The sequence below is a fragment of the Cylas formicarius genome, unplaced genomic scaffold, assembly GCF_029955315.1.
Source record: "Cylas formicarius isolate icCylForm1 unplaced genomic scaffold, icCylForm1.1 PGA_scaffold_5__7_contigs__length_24384050, whole genome shotgun sequence".
NCBI classification, from domain to species: domain Eukaryota; kingdom Metazoa; phylum Arthropoda; class Insecta; order Coleoptera; family Brentidae; genus Cylas; species Cylas formicarius.
In genome coordinates this window covers 16767336-16788839 of record NW_026844341.1, presented here as the reverse complement: position 1 = coordinate 16788839, position 21504 = coordinate 16767336, and the positions used below count along the sequence as shown (strand labels likewise).

The window sequence follows — 21504 nt, the reverse complement described above, 5'->3', positions numbered from 1 at the left end:
TTATAGTACAGAAGTTATGGAGTGGCCAGCATGCAGTCTCGACCTCAATCCGATCGAACATTTATGGGATAAGCTTAATCGGAGAATTCGAGCTGGACCTTGTACCCCAACCTCGATCCCAGAGCTTACTGTTGCAGTTGAGGAAGAGTGCCTTAACATTCCACAAGAAACAATAGCGAACTTGATTAGATCCATGCCTAATCGAGTAAGATATGTTATTAGGACATGCCGATTATTGAAAAATAAGTGTTGAGTTACTAATTGTCAACTACCTTATTTGTTTTTAGTAATAAAAACAAGTTAATTTGAGTCGTGCAGTTATTTTACTATGCTAAACCTAAAAAGCGGAAATAATGTTTTATCAATTTAAACTCGTATTAAAGCATATTAAATTGTCTTTCAAACGGCATATTTTTTGATTTGATCAGTAGTTTCGAAAAAATAAATAAAATGAAAAGTTCACAATGGGCCGATTTCTATGCACGCAAGTTTACAGGGTGTCCCGAAATTAGACGTCAATATTTTAACCGCGTAATCTGTGGCCCAAAATAAGGATAAAAGTTCATATAAACTGGGGTCCAAAACGTCTTAGTTTTTAACCTAGAGATTTTTGTAAATATTTTCGAAACACGTAAATATTTTTAAATAAAATTTGGTAAAAAACTATTTAATGAACTAAAACTAAGTATTGTCTTCGTTTATCGTTCTGATCGGTCCTGCTATTATCGTCTCGTTTTAACTGTGTACGTTAGACAGAGAGAGATGTTTACAATTAATCATTAATCATTATAAAGAGAAAGACTGAAATTTTAAGGAAAATCATCCAAGGATAAAGCATTCAAGAGGATTAAATTTTTAGATCATATAAGTAAGAAAAAGCAGGTCCTAACCTTCAATTTTGTTTTGTTTGTACTGATGAGACATTGATATTTGAAAATGGTACAATTGGTCTTGGCAAGATTAGAGAAACTTAAATTATAAATGGCACTTTAATTACTGACTAGTCTACTAGACTTTAATTGTAGCTTACAATATGTAGTATTTAAATTTTCTGATTTATTGCATAACATTCACTGACATGACCGTCAAAAAGTCAAAATTCAAACCGTGCTGTAAAATCTCCGAAAACATCCGATTGCTCTCAAACCCGTGCGGTAAAATCCCGGAAAGTGGATCGGATTCGTAGGAAACGATAGTGACGTGGTAAAGTAAACGCTTCCCGCACGCTAGATCGGTGGGTAATTAGGTATTTTACAGACGGGAGGAGAAAAACAAATGAAACGCGTCATTAACTTCCAAGGATTACTAATGATTATCTGCACCTCGATTGTAAACATTAAAATTAAAAAAATAATTTGTAATTAAATTCTCAAAAGCATTTTTCTCGAAAACGCTGTGTTCTAACGAGGTGCGACGAGGGTACCTTATTGACGTAGAAAACTTCAGATTTAAAAAAAAAATGGGGCAAATTTTTCCCACTCCTCAACTGTATTATCCCTGAAGACAATCCAATACTAAGTTTTAGTTCGTTAAATAGAGTCTAAAGAGTTAAGTAACCGCACCAGATTTTATTTACAAATATTTACATGTTTCGAAAATATTTACAAAAAAACGCCATCACCTGTATGTTAAACGCTAGGACTTTTTGGACCCTAGTTTATATGACCTTTTATCCTTCGTTTGCTTGAAGGTGATAGACACTGATTCAGTAGATATACTAAAAGGATAGCACAAGATGATGACCTGCTGATGGGTTCTTCTCTCCCTCCAATGACAGCGAACAGTGGTTTGAAATTCATGCCATAAACACTGCAACTATTAAATCTAAGATCTGGCTTCGATATAGACGGCTAGACTCTTTTCTCAATCATCTTAATTCTTTGCGAACATCAATTAAATTTACTATTGAGAAAGAAAAGAACGACTGTCTACCTTTTCTAGGCGTCCTAGTAAGTAGGAATAATGGTTCTATTAACACATCTGTATATAGGAAACCTACCCACAGAGGACGGTATCTAAATTTTGAGTCTGACCATTCTGAAGCAATGAAACTAGGAATAATTAAAACGCTGTGCAAAAGAGAAATCACAATATGTAGCGACCAAGCATATATCGATGCCGAATTGAATAATATTAAAAAGGATTTGCTTCAGAATGGTGACCCCGGAAAATCCATAAACAAAATAATAACAAACTGTAAGCGGGAAACAACACCGGAACCATATGAGGTGGATACTCTTTCTCTCTTGACGATCCCATACGCGAAAAGAATATCAGAAACAATATCAAGTTAAAACTGTATTTAAATCTGGACCAACATTAAGAAGTGTACTCACAAAAACAAAAAATGAAACGTCGACTCAAGAGAAAGAGTGTGAATGCGGAGAGTCATATATTGGCGAAACCAAACGACCTCTAAAAATAAGAGTTGAAGAACATAACAAACATACAATGAAGGGTGAAACGCAAAAATCAGGTATCGCAGAACATGTGAGGACCAAACAACACAACATCCAATGATCGAGAGTGCGGGTTGTTCATAGAGAGCAGCATTGGAGAAAGCGCAAATTTAAAGAAGCAGTTTTCAATAGAAACAATGAAAACATTTTCAGCAATCCAAGCGTGCATTTGGCAACCACTAATAAGGCGCACCAATCCTGGCGTTCTAGTTGAACAACTTTACGATTGACTACACCCGACTCCGTCATGGATGAGCGCCGTCGGTTAGTATATAAACCTTGTAGCCTTAGGAATGAAGTTTAGTTTTAGTTTAGACAACGGGTAGTGATACAACTGTTCGAAACGTTGTGTAAGTTAAAAATAAAGGCAATGAAAGGTGGACATCCTTTTAGTATTTTTACCTTTTATCCTTATGTTGGGTTACAGAATAAGTGGTTAATTTCGTTTAATTTCGGGACACCCTGTATGCGCGGCGACATCCTTTTACCTGTATGGTGGCTTGCGGTCCGCCTCCCATCAGAAAGTCCTCGGGGTCGCTTTCGTACGGCGGCTCGTCGTACCAGTGGCCGAGTCGTGGATCGTGATGATGGTGAAGGTGGTTGTGGTGGTGCTGCTGTTGCTGCGCCATCGGCTGAAGCATTCGCGCGTCCTCGTCGTACATGTACGTGTCGTCTGAAATTCGCGCGGAAACTTTTCCTCGTTTTGATCCCGCCACCACCTCCCACCACCCGCTCGGACGGATTTATTGCGGCGCGATAAATCTGCCAGGGGTGGCGGGACTTAAACCTTTTTATTTGTTAAAACCGCCCCCCGATCGCCGCCGATCCGGAATGCGACCGAATTAGGAATTAAGGCGCGATGGGGGGGACTGGAGTCGAATTAGGGGGCGGTCTTAAGCCCCACATAAATCTCCCGGGGCCGGGAGGCTTACCTGCCGTCGATAGAGGTCCTCGGATGCCTTCTTTGCCTAATTGCAGCAGACCCTGCTTTATGTCCCTCAGGATCTGCGGGCACACGGAGAGGCGGTTGAAAAAAAAAAAGGAGCGGACACTGCGGCGACTGTAAATCGCCTCGTTTGGGAAGGGGCTGGCGGCGGCGTTAATTTGAACCCTTCCCCCAAAAAAACGCAATGACATTATGTCCAAACGAAAAGTGACTAGCTTCTGTTATTTAGCCAGCCGAACCATATACAATATGTCTAGGTAAGAAGGAATCATATAAAAGAAAAAATCATATCAGGGATCATAGATACAAAACTGAGTTTTGAAAATCATATTGAAAACATAGTGGAAAAGGCTTACAAGGGTTAGCAAAGAATGCGGTCCAATCTTGAGTTTACCAGCTTGATATGGAGTCCTCAATATCATAAGCATGTAAATAGAATTGAGATGATTCAATATTTTTAATTACAGAGTAGAGTCTCCAAAACTGTTGGAAAACATCTTTTAATGCTAGGGTGGTAATGACTAGAACGCCTGCTTCTCTTATTTCTTTTGCAAAGAAACAGTTTTGCACATAGATATTTTTGCTTTCTCATTCAATTCATTTAGGAATTATACAATAAGAGTGTTTCTCTCGAACTAAATTAAATTTACTTCCAGATTCTTTCTTTATTTTGTTGGTTTAGAAATTCTCGAACTAAATTAAATTTACTTCTAGATTCTTTCTTTATTTTTTTGGTTTAGAAATTCTTTTGCTCACTCAAAAGGCGTTAGAATTATTATTAATAAGTAGTGAAGAGAAAATCTAGATAAAGGAGGCGCAATCATTTTTAATAATAGATATCAAAATAAACAACTGTTACAAACAATACTTGAAGCAGTTTGAAGAATGATGTCTGTTGCCAATTGACAAAAACACAAAAGATGGAGTAGCACATATTTTTAAACTGAATGCATACCTACCTATTCAAACCAATGAAAGAAAGAGACTGTGAAAAGCGCTTTGATTTTTATTGTCTCACCCAAGCAGAGTTAGAAGATGACTTTTTCTACGAGACGTTTTTTTTTTCTGAATACACAACGACCAACGTTTCTTTAAGGCCAACGTGTCTTGTGGCATTTATAACAGCATATTAATAGAGCCTCATCTCACATTACATTGAATGTAAGGGAATATCTTGAACATATTTTGTATAGAAACGTTATCCACAGTTATTCTGATCTATTTTGGACGCTATAACCCCTGACCTTACCCCTGATTGCTTCCTATAGGGCCACTTAAAGTCAAAAGTTTAACAGAAAGCGACGTTTCAAGTTTTTGTCCATTTAGAGAAAGTAATTTAATGACGTGAATTTGCCGATATCCATGAGTCAAAATTAAACTTCTATTTATTTCTATATACTACAAGAAAAAATTGATATTTAATGACTCAAATTTATATTTTGGAACATGCTGAAATTTTTACGGAGAATAAGCTTTTTTTTTCTAAAATTAGTAATCAAAAAGTTTCCCATATAATTTCCACTTACTCAGGCACAACTTATCAGGAATGTGTCACGTGAATTTGGCAATATACCGAAAATAGGAGTGAAACTTGAACTTCTATTTATTTCTATATACTACAGGAAAAAAATGATATTTAATGACTAAACGTTTGATTTTGGAACATGCTGAAAGTTTTTTCTAAAATTAGTTATTAAAAATATATAATTTTCACTTATTGAGGCACAACTTATCAGGAATGTTTCACGTGAATTTGCAAATATACCGAATACAAGAGTGAAAATTAAACTTCCATTTACTACAGGAAAAAATTGATTATATTTAATGACAAAATTTTAGATTTTAGATCATGCCACAAAGAATAAGCGTTTTTTTTTTCCTAAAATGAGTTATCAAAAAGTTTCCCATATAATTACCACTTACTGAGGCACAACTTACTAGGAATGTATCACGTGAATTTGCCAATATACCGAATACAAGAGTGAAAATTAAACTTAGATTTAGTACAGGAAAAAAATGATATTTAATGACTAAATTTTAGATTTTAGATCATGCTGATCGTTTTACGAAGAGTAAACTTTTTTATCTAAAAGTTTCCTATATGGTTTCTACTTACTGAGACATATTGTAGACGAATGCCCCGTTGTCCCTTTTAAACTGCTAGATGGATTGAACGGATAATTCTAGCTATTGCATCAATTATTTTTCCGGTTTCGTATGATTACAACGTCATTGGTTAATAAGGCCGACGGTTCCGCCATTAAAACTCGCGATATATTACTTCGGGAAGTTGCAGGGCAAACACGACGTCCCACGGGAACCCGAAAAACCGGGAAACCGCCGCCTTTTATTCAAATAAAACGGGAACACCGCGCGGATCATCGTTTATTTACGCCAGCGAACTAGGCAGAACTGATAATTGCGATTGCTTCTGTTGCGATCGTAAATTTAACCCGCCGCCGCCGCCGCCCTTCTTACCGCCCCCGCCGCGGCTTACCTCCTCGTGTTCCTTGGTGAACTTTTCCCGTTTGCGGAGCGCCTCCTGGACCTTGAGCTGCGAAAATGAATTGAAATTGTATCGTGTGACTATTACATCAGATCAAATGAGGCCTAATTAAATTCCAAATGTTTCCATTTGTCAACCACCCTGCATGTTAAGCAGTGAGATATGGGCAGGAAATTTCAGTAATAACCATACGAAGTGAAAACTATGGAGCAAGCGCACAGCAATGAATCTAGAAAGTCTATTGTCTAAGTATGAACCCCCAGAAACCTTGCCAAACCTGAAAACAAATAGAGCAGCAAGCTTTCGACTTGTAAGGCAAATCCAGTACATGATCGTAGTAAAGCAGTTCATGCAGAACCAAAACGAAGCATAGAAAATGTTTCAACATCAACATCAATAACTTCGGTAGTATGGAAAAATAGATAGATATAAGCTCCTCTAATAGTGATATAGTGCAAGATAAGAAAAATAAACGAATTTAGCTTGATTCTGTTGCTTTAGTAATTAAAAGGTATTAATTAAACTAATGTTTTAGAAAATGAAATTTGTAAAAATTTGTACTAGTAATATATTAATTGTTTATAAGGAAATACAATTACTCTTATACCAAGAGTCTATACAGATAATTAGATATTGTTTCAGTTGACTGTAACAAAACCACTTGCTCATAATAAAAAAATGGCAAAACCTCATTGGTTAATCGTTTATCCCAAAACTTATGACAAGGCAAAAAAGAAAAACAAATCAGAATTGATCCAAGTCTTAGAATGGATATCAAGCCTGCACCGCCGTCCGCCAAGGGTCTAGCTGGTTAGAATCCCACTTGTGTGAATAGGTTTTGCCACACTCAGAGAATTGTAATTGGCTGTGGAAACACTGTCCATTTTGAGTTAGGTTTTGGCGAAAGAGTGTTTTTTGAGATAAATTAAAAAAATTGTGCCGGTCAAAAATGGAACTTAATCGGGAGTACATAATAAATTAACAATTTTACACTTACAAGTACTAATTTATATAGAAAGAAAATGTCGAAAAATAATAGTTAGTATCTGGTGAGGACCATAACTCACATTGCACATTTTTGTTTATTTTGATGCTTGTGTTTAAGTAATTTGTGCGTAGTCATAATAATAATAATAATAACAAATTGCCTTTATTGTTGTATATTGTTATATACAAACATACAGTAGTCTAGCAAAAGCTACTCCACTTAACCTCTTAAATGTTTAAATTCAAAACTAAATAGGAAGTTATAATTACATTGATAAATTAATATAGTATAATAGATAAATGTAATACTAATATGGAACAATAGAAAGTTATAGAAATTGTAGTTTAGCTCGTAAGTAGGACTGATTGGATGTTCAATAATTTGGAAAACCATAGACGCCAAAAAGTACTTGAAAGTACTGTCAATTTTTATCCAGTTAAGTTTCTGAAGTTTGTGGGAACTCCTATCAAAATTTACGCAAGCCGAAAATAAATCTGCAACAGCTATTTTGAATTTTTTGCAATCTATATTTATTAATACTATCAATAGAGGACTAAACCATAGTTCATAATCGAAAGGACAAGTGATTGAGTTAAAAGTTTCCGTAAACTGAAATTAAAGACAGTTCTATGCCTGTATAAATGGCGCAAAACCAAATTAGACTTTTTCACCAACAAAGATACACGTTCCAGGAATATAAGTCTACAATCAAATTAAACACCAAGGTTTTTATTGCAATTCACAATTTTTAAACCGTTAATTAATAAATACATTTGGGATACTTGTTCAATGTTAAGTTTAGGAGAAAAGAAAATTACACTGCATTTTTTAGTATTAAATTGAAGATTATGCCTAGAAGAATATAGAAATAAGTTATGCAAATATTAATTGAAGCAATATCAAATAATTTAGGACCGAAGGAGTAAAATAGCTCAAATGCATGCAAATTCAAATATTCGATGGATGTATAACTATCAGAAATATAAATTAAGAATAATATAGCTGCAAGGACGGAATCCTGCGGTATACCTGATGAAAGAGGGAGAAATTCATTGTCAAGGGTAACTCTCTGATATCTGTTAAGTACTTTTTAAAAAATCTAGTCGAAACATCATGCATGCTGTAATAACTCAAACCTTTACGAAATCCAGATTAGAAATAACATAATCATAAATTTAACTAACCAAAACTTTAGATAAGGTTGGAAGAATACTACTGATTGGACGAAGGTCTGAGAACTGGCTGGGCTTGTTATTTTTTGCCAATGGTGTGATCAAAGCAAACCTCCAAATACTAAGAAAATAACCTACTTCCAAACAGCAATCAATAATATGTGTAACGTATGACGCGGTAATATGGAGGATCATCTGAAGCATTCTAGCAGGTACACAATCAACACCAGCAGAATAGCAGAATAGTTGGTAGTTTAAATTCAAATGATATATTATAGTTGACCTTGCTATTTTTATAGAAAGAATTGGTTTCGGGCAATTGTTAATATTGCTAAAAACAGAAGTAAAATAATGTTTAATATCAGTGGGATTTTTTAAGTTAGGTGATATTTCCAAAGTCGGTCGATTATAAATTTTCAACATATTCAAATCTGTTTAGAATTCCTAGAATCGAAATTGTAAGACAAATAAGCCGATTTTTCTCGAGTTATTGTAGAAATTGATTTTTTTCCAACGTTTGTTGTTATTGTTTCCAAATATGAAAGTTGTATGTTTTACCACCCATCAGACGGTGCAGATATTTGGGGACGCCGGGTAACACCGAGTTCCCTCGTAAAACGCATCCCTTTATGCCTATACTTCGCGTTGACCGAAACGCGTTTCCTTTTCTTCTTCATCCCCCGTAGTGGGAATGCCCCGGTAGCCTCGTAAATTCCAGGTAATAAAACGTGGGATCGGGAATGGTTTTTCGCTCCGCGTGCCCAGCGAATCGGTCGTAAAAAAAGGGCTTCCCAAGCGGGCCCGGGTAACATGTTGATTTATCCTTAGCGGGGTTTGTTAAATTTGCCCCGAAAATTCTGCGTTAAAAAGTATGTCTGTAGAATGGATTCAGGTTTACTGGGAACCGTCTCTTTCCCTTCCTTTCTAGAATACTTTTCGCAACTCCGAAAAAAGAACAAAAAGTCGACCAGCCACACTCGGTCCATTTTTCCGGCCATCGCGAACGTAAAGGCCCGAATAAATTTTTACGACCCCCCTCGAAAACGGTCGCCATGGGAATTTTAAGTGGCCATTCGGACGTCGCCGGAGGAGGCGCTAACGGTGTCGCAAGATTGATCAATAGAAAAAAGACTGCAGTAATAACCGGCGGAGATAGTTGGCGGTCAGTTTGTTATAACCCGGCCGATCGACACCCGCTACCCAGAACTTGATTCCGCAGGGACGTATCCGAGCCAGTTCGGGGGATTTTATTGCTTTGGGGAAGTCTTGCTCTCCATGGAAACTAACGGTCAGGTCCGTTACATTTATTACGATGTTTATTATTATTAATTTATTTGAAACCCAAAAGGAAGCATTAAATCGAAGAAAAAGTAACTGAAACTGTTTCAGTCAAGCTCTGAAGAAGCCAACAGGATGATTGGCGAAACGTCAGCAATTTCGACTAAGCAAAAACTGACGCAGGAGGAATCCAGAAGTTTTGTAAAAAGTATTACAGTAGCCTGTGGAAGTTTCTTTGAAAAATTAACCACATGTATAATTAAACGGGTGGTTTCTTCAGTTACAACCCTTACGGCATTTTATCAAAACTACCATCATATCACAATGCAATTAAATAGTACATTAATCTAAACACCTAAATCCGTACCCGTATCTCTTAAAAAATACTTTAATAGGAAAGTGAGCATCGTAACCCGCAAAGTTGTGTTGGTTAGGTTTTGACTATTGTATTTACTGATAACGAAATTCAATAGGCCTCTAATTGATGGAAAATGCAGGATCGCTATCAATCTGTATTTCCCTCCCCACCCCTTTTAAACGTGGCGATATTTTTAAGGGTTGCCAGGTCCTGGATCGAGTTATCTATCGCGCGCCATAAAACCCCAGATGACTTTTTTTTTCGTTTTTCGAACGATATTTTTCTTAGACGACGTTTTGGCCGGGTCAGCGCGCCGAATTCTGGCAACTAACGTCGGCCTTTTAGAGACGGGTCGGTAGGATTTCTTTTTTGTCTTCGCACCTTGTAAATCGTCTCCTCGAACGTGTTGGGTGTCCCGCCGTTCATTTGTAGGTGGCGCAGCCTGTCGTAGTCCAAGGGGTCCACCATCGAGCGCAGGACCGCGTGCTGGCCGAGGTCCGTCAGACCCAGACCGCTCTGCAGCACGCTGTCCGGCGTGTCTACCTGAAACAATTAAAACAAATTCCTAGAAATGAATGAAATCAAAATATTATGTTTGCAACGTTCGACCAACGTCCGTAATTGTAAGAATTGCAAAATGCCGAACAACAATGCCTAGGAGGTCGTACAATTTATTGTTTCATTATTTATTTGGCGGCATATGTGCGATATATCGTAAAAGTAAAATTATTGTTGATTAAAATTTTATTATTATAATTGAGGGCAGGGTAATAATAGCTTTTTAATGGTATAGAATATTTTATGACTGTAATGATTACTTTCACCGAACTTTATCAACGGCTTGGTGCAACTTGTGGCATGTTTAAAAATCGAACGGCGAAACAACTAGAAAGGTATGGTCTGTTCATAAATATAAGAAAGTGATCAATTGCTTGTGAATGGATTATCCAAGGGTGGTCATTAACATATAATGCAACAAGATTATTACCTAAAATTTCGGAATTTAAATTCAAGTAAGATTGTGGTCTGTAATAGAAAATAATTTTATACCTACCTGTGTTTAATATTCTTTGGTTTGGTATACTCCTTAGTTTATGTTTATTAGTAATCATTCTTATTTCGTGTGTAATACAGCGTGTGTCGAATCGTGTAGCGTATCTCAGGAGATGCTCCCGCCCAAATGTAAAAAACACTATTCTATTGAGACTAAGGAAGTTGAGTTGAGTTATTATATTGAAAAATAATAAAAAATTGTTATTGTACTTTGTTTCTTTCATATTCACGCCTGGAAATTTTGGCGCTGGCCTCGTACAAGCCAAAGTACGAGATGCGTATTGGCATACTAAAAAATTTAAAAAAAATGACCGATTATTTGAAACATTAAATATAGTTCCTAAATATTTATATAAAATGTTCCTAAGTAGATGTTAATATATATATATATATATATATATATATATATATATATATATATATATATATATATATATATATATATATATATATATATATATATATATATATATATATATATATATATATATATATATATATATATATATATATATATATATATATATATATATATATATATATATATATATATATATATATATATATATATATATATATATATATATATATATATATATATATATATATATATATATATATATATATATATATATATATATATATATATATATATATATATATATATATATATATATATATATATATATATATAATATTACAGAACACATATAACCTATGCCTATCACTCTTGATAACGAAAAAAAAAGCAGTCTCTTCAATTTCGATATATAGAGTTTCGACTGTATTTATAAAATCTATGAAAAAAGCATTTTTCATATAGCAATAGCACAAGCAATGCCCACAACCTTTCGTCCAGCGTGAATAGCCGCGTTAGGTAAAGGGAAAATAAACTCGCATAACCAAGTGAGGGTCGTAAACCTTGAAGTTGTGAAAAGCATTCGTTTTCTTTTAATCAACATGTAATCTCGCCTACACTTTGCCAGAGCTCGTCGAATTCCCCCCCCCCCGCCCCTTCTCCAACTGTCCGTAGTTTCCGCAAAAAAATAACCCGCCCGGAGACTTAATAAAAATCTTGTTTGCAACACATTTCCGGTGGCTACGACGTGCGCGCGGTGTTTAATTTTCACTTTCCGACTTTCCGGGCGAACATTCGAAACAAACCGACCCCCTTCCACGCCTCCGTATCCGGGTAGTTTTAATTTCTGGCGTTTGCTTTTATTAGGACGAAATGTTTTGAAAAATGCGCCCCGACGAGAAGCAAAATTAAATGGGTGTTTTTTTTTTTTATTATTTTCGCTGCTAATCTGAAAGCGGTGCGTTTGCCCGGAAAATTCCCGCGCAAGTTCCGTGTGTTAGTCAGATTTAAGAAAATGTTACCGACTATAGTTCGACCAGAAATATAGTGCTTTTACAACCGACTCCGTCAGTAACTTGGCCTACTATTTATTCCAGGTCCGTCCTGGGAATTTATCTACCTATACTAACAAGCGGGATATAAGTATATTTTCAATCTTTTTCACACGTACTTAAAAAAATTAGTACAAAATAACAATTTATTACGTTCTATTTCATTACATTTCTACATAGTGTCATTATTAATATACAAAATATTAAATCTAATAATGATAATAAAGTATGTCACTTAAAAAATCGTCACTATTTCTACTGTCGCCACCTAGTTCAGTGATCGAGTCCGCCACTAATCGTTTTCGATAAATATTTTTTTCTTTCATTACTCGTTTTTCACAGTTAGACCAGCTTTGTAGCTAACTCTTGCCGAATTACGTTTATGGTACTATCACTTTTTTTTTAGTAATTCCAAAAGTTTTTTCGTGTAGCTATAAATTATTTGGGCGCAGAAATTCTTTAATTTATTATTTATTTGAAAAAGTATTTAAGTTTTTTTTAATTTGGGCTGAATGATTATGCAACAGAGTAACAGTGTTTGCAGATAGTTTTGGTAACAGTTTATTTTTAAACCAGTCCTCAAATATTTCCGCGGTCATGTTTTCCGTATATAATCCGCACTTGAATCTTTGACGTTTTCTTCTTGACTATAACATTTGCAACAATTTTTCTTGTTGACTTCGGAACTTTGGTCATGTCACTTGTTTTTACTGCTGCTCCCACTTGCCCTTCTGAATTTCTTACCTGAATTTTCCACCAGGGCCCTAGAGGCTCTGGTGGGGTTGCCCTCTCTGGCGGATCGGGTACAGATGGAGGCGGCCAGGACAGCTGTGAGGCTGGCGAGCTGCGGGCTCTGGAGGGAGGGAACCTTCAATCGGGGTCCGTACGACATTTTAGTGGGCTGTCGCGGGGATCGCGGGGTCATGGGCATGCCGAGTGACGTCATGATCCCCGAGATAACCTTCTTTGACAAATTGACCTTTTTCTTTCCATCAAGGGAAGATTGGAGAGAGGGCAGAATCGGCTCCTGGGATGGACTTGTCTGGTACACGGACGGGTCCAGAATGGGAGATCTGGCCGGAGCTGGAGCGTACTGCGAGACAACGGGATCGACCTTGTCGGTCCCTCTGGGTCAGTACTGCACTGCGTTTCAGGCGGAAATTTTCGCCTTATTGATGGCGGCCAGAGAGGTGCTTCGGCTCAACCACGGAAGCAGGAGAGTCTTCTTCTGCTCGGATAGTAGGGCTGCACTCATGGCGCTGAAGTCAGTGCGTACGCGCTCCTTGTTGATAAAGGAGTGCAAAGGGGTACTGAGGAGGGTGACTGAGGAGAGGAAGGTCACGTTGGTCTGGGTGCCGGGTCACAAAGGTATCCGGGGCAATGAGGCAGCCGACGCCTTAGCCAGAGAGGGCTCCTCGCATAGGCATATAGGGCCAGAGCCCCGCTTGGGGATCGCCCCGTGTGTGAGGCGGGGAACTCTCGAAGCCTGGGCGAGAGACCGGGCCGCGGGGGGCTGGAGAGCTGCTCCAGGAATGAGGCAGGCGAGGCTTATGATGGATGGGCCCGCCCTTCCTCGGACCAGGGACCTGCTTAGACTGACCAGAAGGGAGTGTAGAGCACTAATGGGGGCCTATACAGGACATTGAAGGCTTAGGAGGCATCTTTGCTTGCTAGGCATTGGAGACGACCCGGAGTGTAGGTGGTGCATGGAAAGGGAGGAGACCCCGTATCATCTGCTCACCGAGTGCCCTGCCTTGACATGGGCAAGATTGGAAGTCTTCGGAACGGCCCTGATCGATTCGGACTCAGTGCACGGTATTGGGCTAAAGGAGGGGCGACATTCTGGACGACCTCTAGAGCGGCCTGGGGCCACAACATCTGGTGGTCTAAGTGCTTGGACGCCCGCGAGGGCGCCCCCCTTTAATACCAATACCCAATACCAATAATAATACCACCTCCACTTCGTCTTCAAATTCTGTGTTATTTTCCATGTATTCTTCTAATCGGGGAACATCTGCTTCATTCCACGGTCTACACATTTTAAAGTGTTACAAAACAGGAACCTTCAAAAAATTTTTAATTGTATGATTCCAACAAATATTTATCTGTATTCTTAAGAGGCTGTTGAAGACAGAACTATGTAGAAGACACAAAAATACAAGAAGAAGAATGTTGTTAATCGACATGAACACAAGACAAAAATGATTATTTTCAAACTTACTTGTACTTACTCTTGCCTTATGAACTATCCTACCTCGAACTAAACATACATACATACGTACTTACTGAAAGGATATGGAACGTATTGCAATTTATATTTTACTCTTAAGAACGATACAAATCAATAACTGATGTTAAAATAAACGCTTCTACTTATTTGAAAATATAAAACGGTCCATTTACGTTTAAAGTAAAATCTTAAAGTTTTTATAAATATTCGTTAAGGACCATGTCACGCAAGACTTACTTAATACAAAATCAACATCTGTTGGGATGGAAGCTGCGAAGGTCTGCGGTTAAGGTACTGCAAAATACAAAACATGTCAAAGCAATAAATGCACTATTTTTTGGTCGTACAAATACCATGCTTTACGTTTTAGTTTAGAATTGGAAAATTAATACTTTTGTGGCATTGAGTGTAAGCCAAGAATAGACTGCATACTTTAAATTAATGCAATTTTTATCCACGTTTTATGCAGAATACGACCGTTTTATCCTTACTGAACTAGTTCATTGAATTTTTTTCGCTGCCAAATTCATAGATCAATCTGACAATCTGATAAAACGCATTAGCGGATTAGGTCTGCTGTTGAGGTACTGTAAAATACTTAAAACGTCAAAGAAATAAATGCACTATATTTTTGGTCGTATTATACTTTGAAATTTTCTTATCATTTAAGAACGTTATTTTTGTTTCTGTGCGGTTATTGATTCCTTCGTAATCAGACGTGGGAAAAAATATGGCCGAAATACTCGGTTAATCTGCCAAGCGAGAGGAGTACGTTGTGTTTTGCACCCTCGACGACAAGATAATAAAAGAGACCGGCGGGCGGGGGAGAGAGGATGCCGAGACCGGAAGGGATGACGAGTCGAGTGCCTAATAAGCGGCGCTCTTGAGACAACGGGGGGTGGGGGTGATTCGTGACATTGACAATGACGTGGGTGCTGTGTAAGCTTGTTAGCCGCCGCATGTCGATAACGGTTCGTATGTCCGGTCGGGAGGGAGTTGGAACTCGTATTGAAAGGAAATGTTTCTTGGGCCGTGACAGTTATTGTACGACCAAAAATATAGTGCATTTATTGGTTTGACGATTTAAGTATTTTACGGTACCTTAACCGGCGACGTTCGCAGTATAAAGCTAGTCTAACCGTGAAAAACGAGTAATAGAAAATATTTACCTAGAACGATTAGTGGCGGAGTTGATCATTAAACTAGGTGACGACAGTACCGGATAGTGCCGATTTTTTAATTTTTTTTATTATTAATATATTTAATTATTATATTTCATATTTTTATTATTATATTTAATATTTTGCATATTAATAACGATGTACATGTTTCAAGAATTGCTGGGCGGAAAATAACGAAAACGTACATATATTCCGCTTGTTAGTGTAGGCAGACAATTCCTAGGACGGTCCTGCAATGGTCGTCCTATAAGGGGCTGCGGTTTTGGAGTAATAAACAATAGGCAAAGTTAATCACGGGGTCGGTTTTAAAAACACAATATTTCTGATAATGGTATATCGGTCTGGTTATTTTGTTATACAGTGTGATCCATTATTTGTCTCGGATAACCCTGTTAAAGCACACCACTCTATTTACAACTAAAAATTTAAATACAAAATTTTAGTAAAAAATATTCATTAAATTTGTAATTTTTTTTTTTTCAAATTAAATTGGTTAAAAATATTATAGAGCCGTTTTTGGTTATTTTTTATTATTAAAAATTATGAATGGAACGGAGAAAATGTTTATTGTAAACTTTCGCCTTTTTCGAACACGGAAAATTCGCAGTTTGTTACATTTCAATTTAATTTGCGCATTATTTATTAATTTAATCATTTTTTGTTGTATTTTAGTTACTGATTGGTCAACGCACGGCTTTAAATAGTAATATAAAATAATACTGTGCACACGGGGGCTCGTAAATATTAATCAGTCTCGTTCGCGTTTGTCGGTCGGTCTGTAGTCGTTGTAAATGAAAATTTTATTTAAATAATTCGGTCGGGCTTTTACGCACAAGCCCCATTACATTGTCGAACCCTTAATGACTTTCCAATAAGCCCCTAATTACACGTTCGTGTTTGTTTACGGGATCCGAAGGCACGTCGGCCAACTGCATATCTGTGCCCGCTTGTTTGTGCGTGTGTGTGTGTGGGTGGGGGTTCAAATTTATGATTAAAATTATCTAAAACAATCATTTTCGTAAGCGATTTTGTTCTGGCTCTTTTCTAGGCCTCCCTATCCATCCATTCCTCTTGGCAATTTAAAATCTTTTTATCCAACGTTGAGTGTGTCCGTACCACCTAAGTCTGCATTTCCATTGATTCTTCGTTCTTCGTTTTATTTAGTTGTTTGTTATTCTTTACATGCGTAATACTCTACAACTTCTTCAATAATTTTATATATTCTCAGTTTAAATAAGAGTTTATAAATAAAAATAATAAAAAAGTTTATTCATCAAAATAAATGTTAATATAACTTACATAATAAAATAATACATATGTTAATTAACAAAGTGAAGCAATATTTATTGCTTGTAAGTGCTTGTTCATAGTTAAAATAGCGAGAGGAGGCCATTTTTACTATCTAGAATACCGTCACAGTTGAGTTTATATTAATCACAAACGATTTTTCAAATAACGCTTATGAATTTCTAATCACAGTTTCTTACTCCTCCCCAGATCACAGTACCGTAATTTATTTGCGATCTAAAGAAGGAGTAGTAAATTTGTTTAAGATAATGAATATTTAAATAGTTTGAGATGAGAAAATTTCGTAACTATAAATCTTGTTCTATTAGCCAAATGTTTAATATGTTTTATGTTTAATATTTTGCAGAATCAGTCTTTAGAATTTCATTACCTTATTCTAATTTGGTGGTGACAAAGTATGGTAGAGTATTTAGAGTAAGACGCAAAAGGAAGAAATTTTGTCTTAGTGTTGTTTGAAGTCAGTTTACTATATTTAAACCACTTGCTAATATTGCTAAAATCTCGCTCGACAAAGTACTTACGTTGATCCCAGTTTTCTGCGGTGTAAAATATGGCGGTGTCATCTACAAAACTGAATACAGTTCTTTTTACAAAACTTCTGGATTCCTCCTGCGTCGGTTTTTGCTGAGTCGAAATTGCTGACGTTTCGCCAATCATCCTGTTGGCTTCTTCAGAGCTTGACTGTTGACCAGTTTCAGTCAAGCTCTGAAGAAGTCAACCATAACGATATTCAACAAACATTTATTAAAAATGCTCTTTAGTAGTTTGACTGTAATACCTCCCGGACCTTGGGTTTTTTATATTTCCTCGATATCATCTCTGTCAGCATCCACTCATAATAAATTTTCCCAGAAATCTTTTCTTGTCACATGCTATTTATTGTTTACTAAACATTTTTGCCTTTGTTCTTCCCTAGGTGATTTTCAGTTGCTATACATTTCGTCCAAGCATTGGATTTAACCCTTTTTTAGTTCTTATAGTTTATATAAAAATAAATAAACAAAATATATCCCAACGTGCCTCAAAACGTACGCCCCTGTATGGTCCCCCGTTCGTTTCGCCTCTGAACCGCCCTCCGTCCTGCGGCAATAAAAGTAAATCTTTTCCAAACTTCAAGTTTCGCCATTTAGGGATTCTAACTATGCAAAGTGGCGGGAGGGGGCGGCGTGTGTACGTTGTGCGCCCGCCGTATTTTCAGCTTGTTTACGGCCGATTGTGCTGCGAAATGACGCTGCAAAATGGCGGAAACGGCGGCGGCGGCGGCGGCGTTTTTGAAGCCTCCCCCACCGCACCCCCCGCGGCCCCAACTAGGGGGTAATTGTTTAATTATCGGGAACGATTTAATAATACGCGGGATATAACTGGGTCGTTGCGAAACAAGTTTTTGCTGCGGCACAGGGCCGGACTTCGCTGTCGTCTTATGCTACTTACAAGTAATAAATGTACAGTTCGTGTCAAGAATATTATCTGGTTTATTGATTGCTGCAAAATTGACGTGGGCGTAAAAGCTCCCACTATATTAAGATATTGTATTTCAAAAACACTGTTAGTTCTTCCAACTCTCTATCCCTGGCTAGCCTTCTATACGTATAAGTATTCTTGTACATGACGTTTTAACTTCAAAAATATTTTTGACCTAGGTTACCTTCTTTCCGGATATCTCTGGATATATTTATTATTCGTCTCGGATAACCCTGTCAAACCACACCACTCTATTTACAACCAAAAATTGAAATACACAATCGTTTGACAGGAAATTTTAATAAAAAACTTTTTTTTTATATTGGTCTAGTCCACTTACAAAAATGTAACTTTGTGTTATATCTCGCGAACTAAAGGCCTTAAAAAATCTTCAAAAAATGTTTTTAATAAATATCTCTATCTTTACAAATAAAAAAGTTATGGAGGGTTTTTAGAAACGCACATGTTCGTGCAAGGATAGCGACCTTAATAGTGTACTGTATGAAAGTTGTTGCACTAACAAATTTTAAGAAACTCACATCCTTCGATTAGATAACAGCGTTACGCACAAATGGAGTTGAAATAGGGTACTCACCAACGTCGATTGGTTACCGGGTCCCGGTAGCTCTCTACTTCCTGTTGATCACCACTGCCCGTTGTTTTTTATTTTAATCGCGTAGTAGTACCCCGTCGCTTAATCGCATTTGTGCGTATGAAGCCCGAAAAAAGTTGAACCGAAAAGTAAATTGTTATTCTTGCATTAACAGCACATTTTTCAGGATCACCCTGTAGCTCAGAAACGCGTTGATATATCATGATGCGGTTTTTAGTTTACGACGTAATATCGAAAAAAAAAAATTTTTTTTAGTAATTTTTTGAGGTGGACCTGCTTGTCCCAGGGGGTGCCTCCTAGTGCGTCATTTCAATTTTACGAAAATACAAAATTTTGACGTTTTGGATTTAAATTCCGTTTAAAGTAATTGAAAATGTAGCAATTAAAAAGTTGGTACATGTCCGTATGTTGGGCGCGCTAGTTTCACTTCGGCCATTAAATTTGCCGCCCGTCTCCGGCACACTTTCCCCGCAAAAACAATTAAATTTCAGCCACAGGGGCGGATCGGACAATCTAAAACCGAATAACCCGGGGGCAGCGGCCCGTTCGACTTTACAACGAAACTTTCGTTCATTTATATTTTTTCGAAAAACAAAACGCTTGCATATTTTCGATTTTCGCTCCCTGGCGTCGGGCTGGGGGCGGCGTAAACAAACAAATCAAATTTTATTTGCAAGAAAAAAATCCCAATAACTCCATCGACGGAACTACCCTTGCAGCGCCGTATATTTCATTTCGCACCCTCTCGGGCGAAGACAAAAAAAGAAAGGGGGCTCGGGGGGCAATAAAATATGCAAATTCGGGGCCCCTGTTTGCCCCTTTACGCTTCGACGGGTATCGCGAATTCATCTCGCCTCGACGACGACGGAAGGAGAGTACACACACTCCGTCACCTTTCCGAAGGATTGATATTGTTCGTGTCTGCGTCGCACGCGATTTCACTTCAATTCGGAGCCCGAAAATTGGGTTTGGACTCTACAGAATTTCAGATGCTTCAGCCCGCGAGGCTTTCCATTCAGTCTCAATGTCCTATCTTGTCTTCCTAGATGCCACCGTCCTAATGTCACCCAGTTTTACGTTTTAAGTAGTGATTCGCACTTGTCTTCACGGAGTCTACGACTTAAGTCGCTTATAGGCTCGACAGCGCAAACCTCTACCAGGCCAATACTATTTATTTATGAAATTTAAGTAAAAAAAAGAAAAAGATTTGCTTTTTCCCGTTTCACCAAGACAGAAAATGAATGTCGTGGGGTAAAGCTATTGGAGAGTACCTTGGCTGCCAAATTAGAGAGGTATATTCCAATTTTGATTTGTCAAACGCGCTGTACCAGGCGGTCGATTAATAAAGGACGCCGGCCATATCTCGGGAACCGTTACTCCTACAACTTAGAGAAAAAATTACAGGTGAATTGGCCATGAGAAAAAGCTGGAAATTATTTTCAAGGCCGCTAGATGGCGCAACCTCTACTGTAAAACAGAAGACAAACAGGTTTTCTCGAAAATAAGTGCAGGAAGAGTCAAATATTGTTTTTTTAATTAATGTATTAATTCTTTTCAAATATTTAATTCTTTTAATTAATTAATTATTTTCAAAATTTCAAATATAATGGTATAAATATTTTTAGCTAGGATGAAAGAGCGTAAAAAAGGAGCAAGTAGTGGAAACGGCATGACATTATCTTTTATTCCCCTCTGAGATAAATAAAAATTAATTTAAAAATACTTGTTTACATAGAAGCAGTATTAGAGGTAACCAAGAGATGACATGTTATGACAGGATGATAATTTATAGTAAAGGTTCGGCACTGCTTTTATTTTATTATATATATATATATATATATATATATATATATATATATATATATATATATATATATATATATATATATATATATATATATATATATATATATATATATATATATATACATATATATATATATATATATATATATATATATATATATATATATATATATATATATATATATATATATATATATATATATATATATATCTATATATATATATATATATATATATATATATATATATACATATATATATATATATATATATATATATATATATATATATATATATATATATATATATATATATATATATATATATATATATATATATATATACATAATTGAGAGGAAATTAGGGTAGAAAGAATTATTCAGAAAATATTTATGTCTGCAGGCTTTTCTGTGTAGAAAGGGCAGCAGTCTCTAGTTCAGCCATTGAAATTCCTTGAATGGCGCTCCTTATTCTCTCGGAATATACTTCCGCTGCCTATCTACCAATTGGGAAACGTTAAGAAATATTCCCGAACCAATTGAGACTATAGGACTGATGAAATTTATATTTGACCATGAAAATATCAAAGAAAAATGAAAATAACACTTAATAGAAAAATAAATTTCAACTACTATTTACAAAACGCAGGAGGAATCCAGCAGTTTTGTAAATGGTATTACAATAGCCTGTGGAACTTTCTGTAAAAAATTAAATTTCATCAAGTTCCATTTCACT

General features: G+C 36.6%; 1 protein-coding gene across 2 annotated transcripts in view; it reads right to left on the bottom strand.

The window, feature by feature from the left end:
• The window catches only part of LOC132701787 (uncharacterized), a 265521-nt gene that overhangs the window by 10126 nt on the left and 233891 nt on the right, over positions 1–21504 (bottom strand). For both annotated transcript variants that reach the window (XM_060669971.1, XM_060669972.1), the window contains exons 6-9: positions 10089–10250; positions 5903–5959; positions 3392–3464; positions 2948–3132 (exon numbers count right to left, since the gene is read on the bottom strand). In XM_060669971.1, the coding sequence (XP_060525954.1) occupies positions 2948–3132; positions 3392–3464; positions 5903–5959; positions 10089–10250 (477 nt within the window). The remainder of the gene's footprint in view (positions 1–2947; positions 3133–3391; positions 3465–5902; positions 5960–10088; positions 10251–21504) is intronic.